The 8,430-nt window shown below is 32.3% G+C and overlaps 2 protein-coding genes across 2 annotated transcripts; both read right to left on the minus strand.

The window, feature by feature from the left end:
* Window positions 1-854: 854 nt before the first annotated feature.
* LOC111903856 (probably inactive leucine-rich repeat receptor-like protein kinase At5g48380) lies at window positions 855-3,402 on the minus strand. The gene is made up of 2 exons (XM_023899605.3): window positions 2,209-3,402; window positions 855-2,125 (listed from the first exon to the last, which is right to left on the minus strand). The coding sequence occupies exons 1-2, from the start codon at window positions 3,097-3,099 to the stop codon at window positions 1,199-1,201; spliced, it is 1,818 nt and encodes a 605-aa protein (XP_023755373.1). The 5' UTR covers window positions 3,100-3,402; the 3' UTR covers window positions 855-1,198.
* A 556-nt stretch (window positions 3,403-3,958) lies between these two features.
* Window positions 3,959-5,580, minus strand: LOC122194486 (uncharacterized). Its single transcript, XM_042898689.2, has 2 exons — window positions 4,968-5,580; window positions 3,959-4,232 (listed from the first exon to the last, which is right to left on the minus strand). Exons 1-2 carry the CDS (start codon window positions 5,552-5,554, stop codon window positions 4,148-4,150), a joined length of 672 nt encoding a protein of 223 aa, XP_042754623.1. The 5' UTR covers window positions 5,555-5,580; the 3' UTR covers window positions 3,959-4,147.
* Window positions 5,581-8,430: the final 2,850 nt, after the last annotated feature.

Here is an 8,430-nt window from a genome sequence, read left to right on the forward strand (position 1 = left end):
TATATATATATATATATATAAAGCAATTTAGTCTATGGTTAAGGCCTTGGTGCCTTGAGTCGTTTCATTGTTAAACTATCCGTTATACTTACCATTAACCATTATACTAGTGGTGTCACATCATCATCACTAATTATCACTGAACCTATGGGATATTCCCTACTATCACTACCACTCCACTCCACATCATTTTTTTTATTTCAAAAATAAAATAAAAAATGGGGTAAGTTTTGTTAATATGCGAAAATCTAGGGATAGAAACTAGAAATTTCTGAAATTTTTGATTATCTCTTCTCCTCTAAAGTGCAGAACCCGTCGCATGCAGTGTTCCTCCTCTTTCCCTATTGGTCGTTGCCCTTCGTTGTGTGCACCACAATTGACCACGAACACGGAAGAACACAGAAGACCACGAAACGTCGGGGTGGTGTGCCCTTGGCCACCTAGACTAGGAAATAATCCTAAAACCCATAAATTTGTTAGAATGGGTTTCAACCCAAAATAGAACCGGGAAAAATTGAAAACCAAGAAACGGAACCTATAAGTTTGGGTTTGGGTTTAAAATTTTGAAAACGAAGCTTGTCGGTTTGGGTTCAATTGTAGGTCAAAACCGAGCCAAACCAACTCATGCTCGCCCCTTATAAAAAGGACACCTAGGACAGCTGAACCACAAGACATCTATGTATATGTTTGAATAAAATGATATTTATTAATGTATTAACTAGATAATTTGGTTAAAATGTGACCGTACGTATTTTAGGTTACACGGGCCGCGTAATACCGACGAGCTTCTTAAAACTATATAAATGTCTAAAAATAATGAAATATATATTTAAAAAAAAAGTTGGTGAAAAGTTGTGATGGTAGTATGCCTCCTCAAAGTGAAAGGGTGTCAAATGTTCAGCGTTTGTTGATGTTGAGTAAAAGGGTATGATGGTGGTATGCCCACTGGCCTTGGTATTTGTTCGGTTGTTACTATTTTCTGTGTAGATGCATAATTACTTGTGAAAAGTAACCGAGAATTTTTGCTTATTTGAACATAACAGACAAGGAGGAATTTACACAATTGGGTTTTGATCGAACATCTAGAGTGAAGATAGATGACGATAGAAGAAGATCACACAATATAATGTATGTGTTTGCGGTGGGTACATAATTCAACTCATTTGTACGAACAAGGATTTGAATTGTAAGAGTGATGCTACACATCTCCCTCCTTATTTTCTACATTACTAAATGAATAAACTGAAATTTCGCTTCTAGATCTTGATGCGCCAATGTCACGAATTGCTAGATACACTTGAAGCATGCTTGATGCCTCATGCCTAGGTGGATGAATGCACTTTTCTACTATTTTAAGTGTTTCATATATTTCCTCATCGAATCCTTGTCCCATTAAGCATTCATCAATCAGATTGAAGTCCCTACTGCACACATGATCTGTCAGGGAGTTGATCCATGTAGATGTTTTTCTACATATAGCCGGTTCTCTACCAGTAACCAACTCAAGCAACAAAATACCAAAGCTATAAACATCCTCCTTGAATAGACTAGAATCTAGAACCACAAAATTGCAAACACTTAAAGGGGTGCCACTACAATTCATCAAGATTATGGCGTTGCCAAAATTTGATATCCTGGGCTCAAAATTTTCATCTAGTAAGATACATTTTGATGTGATTCTAAGATGAGCTACCCGGAGGACATTGTTGTGATGCAGCCATGCAAGCCCTCGTGCTATCCCTACTGCAATCTTTAACCTTAAACTCCATCCCATTTTCTTAGTTTCTGCTTCTGGTCTACCATGTAGCCATTGATGGAGGCTTCCATTACACATGTACCTGTATACCAGAAATTTCTTTTCCATTTCAAAGCAAAAACCTAGCAGTGGCACTAAGTTTGTGTGACGCAATCTTCCTATAATTTCTATTTCTGATAAGAACTCTTTCTCAAAGCTCTCAAACCTATGGAGCCTCTTGACTACAAGCAGCAAAGCATTTGGAAACACAGCCTTGTACATGAGTCCCATGTCTCCTTGGTCAATTACGTTTTTATTGTCAAAATCATTAGTGGCCGTTTGAATTTCCATCAATCGTAGTCTGCGGATGAACTTTTCCATGGCAGTTACCTGTGTGTTAAACGAATATTAATTACTTATGCGTATTTATCTTCCTACTTTCTTGATGGGGAGAGAGGGAGAGAGGACTTTACCTTCATTTCCATGCTGTTAAGTTCTTCTTCAAATAGGATTGTGGGGCTTGTTGGAATCTGGTGATGCTTTCTTCTTATTATGTTTTTCATCAAAAGATGATAGTAACTCATGGTTCTTTTACTTGGTCTTCTCCAGTATAAGAACATAAACAACATACTTAAAAATGTAGAAAGAGATATTCCAGCCGTAAACCCTGAAAAGAAATGATGATCGAAAAAATATCTATCATCATGGTCTTCGTCCTTGCAGGATTTCAATGGACCTCCACAAAGTCCTTTATTGTTTTCATAGTTTTGTCTGGTAGCGTCGTCAAATATGGGTATGTGTCCTGACAAGTTATTGTTAGCGACACTAAATTCTTTGATGCGCTTAAGTGAAGACACGTCTAGAGGGATTTGGCCTGTTAGATTGTTATTGTCAAGCTTCAGAACATTGATGTAACTACAGTTGCCAATGGTAGGCGGAATTGGACCTGAGAGACTGTTGTTGGAGAGATCGAGAGTGCTGATGAACCCTAAAAGTTGTGCAATATTAGAAGGAATGGGTCCCGAGAGGTAGTTGTTAGAAAGATCTAATCCCGTCAAGCTTTTACAGTTTCTTATCCCCATTGGAAATGGTCCTCTGAGTCCCATGTCTGGTAGCCGAAGATTCAGAACCTTACTCTCATCAGGGTGCCAGCATTCGACACCAACAAAGGCGCCGCAGATGAAACCTTCAGTATCGTTGCTAAAATTCCAGGAAGAAAGAGAACGTAAAGGGTCTTCCAGCGATTCCTTGATAGATCTTAGGCAGCTGATGTCTGATTCAACGGCATTACTTGAAGAAAAACAAGCTAGTATGAATATTACCACTCGCAAGCACAGACTAGGAATACCGTTTCTTTTCATCATTAGTATGATGACACAGTGAATACCTTCAAGTCATATAAGGTATAGAAAATGTGTAGTCTCCTGTGGGAACCACTTCTAAGAAAAATGGGGTAATTGAAAAATGTTGTTTTAGTCCAAGTCAATGAAGTCTATAAATTAAGGGTTGGGATATTGAAGATGATGACCCCAACCCAAGCCCTCAATTTGGACTTTTAAAGCCTCTATGCTAAATGCTAATTCTAATTTGAAACTAATAAACTGAAGTTTTTTGGATTAAAAAAAAAAAAAAGTGATAGTGTAGTTATATAAACAAACAACATATATATCTTATAAGATTATGTTTAAGCAGATAATTTTGTACCCGTTTTATAGAGAACTTTGTATTCATTAACATTTAATAGCTTTTGTATTCCTCACATGATTTCTTCTGATTGGTTGAAACTTTGGATTATGGTCAAACCAAATCCTTTGATAATTCTTAATGTGTGTAATCATCTTTCCTCTTTATTTTTGTTATGTGCATGAATCTCCACATGAGCTGTAGCCTTATCACTAGATTCTTGGTTGAGTCAAATCCAGGGTCCAATGAAAATAGAGAACAGTTTTAGTGTGATCGAAATATCCACAACACCAGACTTTTGGACATATTAATCAGGAGCGAATTTTCCAATTTATGAGGAGAAAACTCTTTAATTTTTACTTTTATATTAATATTATTAAAGATCTCTATTAACTACGAATATTAATTGGAAGGGAACTGCATGCCAGCCCCCTCCTAAGATTGATTACAGAAATAAGAACAAAGAATTGTTCAAAAAAGTCCTAGATGGAGAATGTTTTTATTAATTTCAAGACCCATAGAAAAAAAAAAAAAAAAAACTTACAAATTTTCTGTATATAGATGAAATTAAATTTGGCTAGTATTGCCAAATTTCTGATTTTTAAAATTGACATTAAATTCTTCTAACTAAGCTCCTAAATAAAGATATAAAAAAATAAGAAAAAAAAACGGATATTCTCCCATTAATCACAAGTTTTAGAACATGGATTCCTAATTTTGCCTCTTGAATCAAAAGAAGATGCAACCCCTTTGATTTGTTGGTTTACTTCTGAACAAGCATCCATTACTAGGCTTCAACATCCCATCACCATACCTTCATGAACAAAAAAAGAAAACCATATTTACAGAAAAGTAATAGGAGAAAATAGCAAAGTAAATGAATTCTTCTTCATATTTTCAATCATAATTTTGGAAGAGAGCTTATTGAAATCAAAAAATAGATCATAATAAAACTTGGTCTCGAGTTCTACATGTGCTATTAATTTTTAGGAGAAATACTCAAAAGGTAAAAAAAAAAAAAAAAAAAAAAAAAAAAAAAAAAAAAAAAACCCTCAAGCTTGTTTACACAATGTAAGAAGACATTTCACGTAAATCTGAATCCGATAGATTAATAAATAAGACCAAATATCATTACTTAGAAGAAGAAAAGAAAACAAAATCTCAAAATATTAAGCACAAGGTTGAATAAAACTTTGACAAGCATTTAGTCTCGGTTTTGTTAGAAAGACTAAAGAAGTTAAGAAGATTTCCATGTCGAACTCGGCTTATGTTTAAGTGAAAATGAAATACATGATCTTTTTTTCGGACCAAGTTTTTTTCTTCTACAATAATATTGTTGATACTTGATTGTTTCCAATAATTTACTAAAAGCACATACGTTAGTCTTGGGAGTCTACTGGTTGAGGTATAAAATTCCATACATCCATGGTTTCAAAACACTAATCCGTCCAAAATATTACTAGGATTCTAGATTTATTGCCCACCATGGACACGTTCAAGGTGCGATTTACCATTTTTAAAAGCACATATGTTTGTTTGAAATACATACCGGTTTTGATTGGCTGTGGTACAAGAGCTATTATTGTTGCATAATCCGCTGCTAATCTTGGTGCTTCCAACAAAAAGCCCAGTTCTACGTTTTCGAACATCAACAGAATGCTTCATTAAACCATCCATGGATTTACTTCGAGATACCTTGTGTTTCTTGGAGCCCAATGAACTCGGGACAAACATCTTAAGAATGTAAACTCCGGTATCAAGACTCACACTCCTTGAAATTGGACGATTTTTCGTGCCTTTCTTCTTTCTCTTTGGATCAAGCTTCGTGTGATCAATTATCTCTTCCATTGTTTCCAATTTTTTTGATTGATCTGAATCTTTCATCACTATATCTTTTAAGGACAACTCGTGAAATGATTCTGGCATCAGTTCCATGAGTTCTTTTCTTCCTTCTGTCATCACAGTTGTGGAATATGGTTGATATATGGAATCAGAAAAAACGTTTTTGGAATAAAGGGGTGCTGAAAAGCCAAAAGGGATTTTGTTCTCATAATAATTTGTATTCGGGATGTTGCAAAATGTAAAATCTGTTGGGGTTTTTGGTGCAATGGAGTTTTGTTTGAAAGAAGGCGACATGTTAGATATGCTATGAGTTTGTGTTGAGGAGATGACTACTTATAGCGGGGGGCTTTATATTATTTTCGTGTATTTTAATAAAAAAGTATTTAAGATTTTAAATTTATTATAATTAGATGATATTAATTCTGTTTTTCCTAATGGATGAAAAACAATAAAACACATCAAACAAATAAAAGGTTGATATTTAGGGTATGTTCGTTAAATTTTTGAAGCTGTAGTTTTGTAAAAATGTTTGAAAAAATAGTTCTAAACTTTCTAAATGTGTAAAATGGCGTAGAACATGAAAAATATGTAGCTTTTGGATTAAAATAAAAAAAAAAAAAAAAAATCTTGAACCATGTGATTTTTAATTGGTTTTTTTTTAATTAAAGACTAAAAACTTGTACATTAATAAAAACACTTCGCTTTTAATGGATTTGCTAGGCTTATCTCCTGAATAAAATACAGGTTTATTTAATTAGTTTATGAACGTAAATTTCTATTTTGAAAAAAATATATATATATAAACAACTAATGAATCTGAAGTTAGTGGGAAAAGTTAATAACGAAAATGTTCTATCAAAATGGAAACAAAAGCCACATAAAAAGATCATGAGCTCTTTAATACAGTAAAAAAAAAGTACAAGTACATGAATAAGTCCACTTAACTAATAGGTAGCTTCTAATTTAACTACTAACTAGTGGTCTTAAGTGAGATTTATATTTATTTGTCATACAAAAAGAAATCATGAATAAAAATTAAACGTCAAAAGTATTACAATTTTTGACTAATCATGAATAAAAATTAAACGTTAAAAGTATTACAATTTCTGACTTGACATATACACTAGTAAAACATTGATTAACGTTCGAGTATCTTAAAAACTTATGAATCACAATCAATTTTATTTTTAAATAATAACTACTAACGAATATATATATATATATATATATATATATATATATATATATATATATATATATATATATATAGAGAGAGAGAGAGAGAGATTCAAATGTTTTTCACATCTATTGTGTTCAAGAATTCACCAATATAAGTTTAATAAACATTAAATGTATATTAAATAATATTCATAATTATAATTTTTTTTATGAAAACTAATTAAATTCGTCATTAATGTCAACAATAATATTTTTTTAGAATGAATTTGTATCTGAAAAAATAAGAGCATATTCTAGTAGAATGAGAGTATATATTCTACTAGAATACACTCTCATTCTTCATATTTCATACAATTTTATTGTATTTTAAGTGAGTGAGTCCTGAAAAAATGTTATAGTTAACATAAAAACCAAGATATAAATTAATTCTGAAAGAATGTTATTGCTGATATTAATGACGAATTTAATTAATTTTTATAAAAAGAAAATTATAATTATGGATATAATTTAATATACATATAATTATGGAAATCATTTAATATCTATCATTATTTAATTAAATAATTATTTAATTTTATTAAATTCCTATTGATGCATCTAACACACAATAAATGTAAAAAAACGCATTAACCTAACCCTATATATATATATATATATATATATATATATATATATATATATATATATATATATATATATATATATATATATATATATAACAACTTTTATACTTTTAAAACAACTAAAATAAAAAGAATTATATATCATTAATTATTTAAAATTTATGCATATAAAATGTGTGGAATATGAGGTTAACCCAATGGACACTCCAATATAGTGGACTTGACCCGAAGTCTCTCTCTTTCAAAGTCGTCTAAGATGGGAGACTTGACAAAGTAGAAAACGCAACTCCCTTTTTTTCCATTCAAGACACAGTCAAACGGTATTGTCCATACGTCTTTTTTTATTTGTAATAAATAAATTTGAAATACTTTTTAAAATAAAAGGATACCCAAACTATTTTATTATGATACAAATTGTAATATGGTCACTGATTTATTAAGATTGAAAAGTTGATGTGTGTAGAGAAAAAATGGGTAGCAAGAGTTAGAGGTGCACAAACCGGTTTTTTTTTCAAATCGGTTCGGTTTCAATCAACGAAGTCAAAACCGGTTCACCCCACAATCAAAATAATCCGCACCTATACAAACCGGTTCGGTTTAAATTAAACCAGTTCACTACAAACCGTGACGAGTTGTCCAAATATCGTAAGTTAAATTTACACCGGTTTCTAAAGCTTCAAATCCTAAACTCATTTCATTTTTTGCAAGTTTCCACATTTCAATACAATCGTATCTTAGGGAAGTACGACTCACATGGCAATATCGCATTTAGAGAGTATCATGGATGAGTAAAGTCAATCGTTTGTTGTTGAAGTGGTCAAAAGGCAAGCATTCTTGAATCACGAACTTCACCATCCTATCATGAACTTTAGCAGCTTCGTAATTCCACAATGTAGTATCTTTTGTCATTGCTGTTTGATTATGCCCCAGCCCAAATTTCACCATGGGGCATCTCTTTGTCATATGAGTTTTCAATGTCGAATTCACTTCTTCATTGAAAAAAGCACCATATTTCTTGCATCGCGTTTTTCTTGGACCACTCAACATTAGACACAAATCAAAATTGCCCCAAAGAGCCGGATTCCCTTCATTGAAAAAAGCACCACATTTCTTTGATGCTAACAACGGTAGCATTGTTTGATGAATCTCCAACACCAACGGAAACCGAATCCATTGTTTAACTTAGAGAATATTTTTTATCAAAGAGAGTTTTTTAGAGGCTTGCTTAAGCCTAAACATCTAATACTATTTAGACTATCAAGGAATGGTAAATATGGCCAAAAGGAACCAAAAAACGAGCACGTAACAGCCATAAACGGCTATATAGACGTTAGAATAGGACAAAAAAACAGGCATTTTCGAGTTGCT

Source organism: Lactuca sativa, chromosome 9 (genome assembly GCF_002870075.4).
Source record: "Lactuca sativa cultivar Salinas chromosome 9, Lsat_Salinas_v11, whole genome shotgun sequence".
Lineage (NCBI taxonomy): Eukaryota > Viridiplantae > Streptophyta > Magnoliopsida > Asterales > Asteraceae > Lactuca > Lactuca sativa.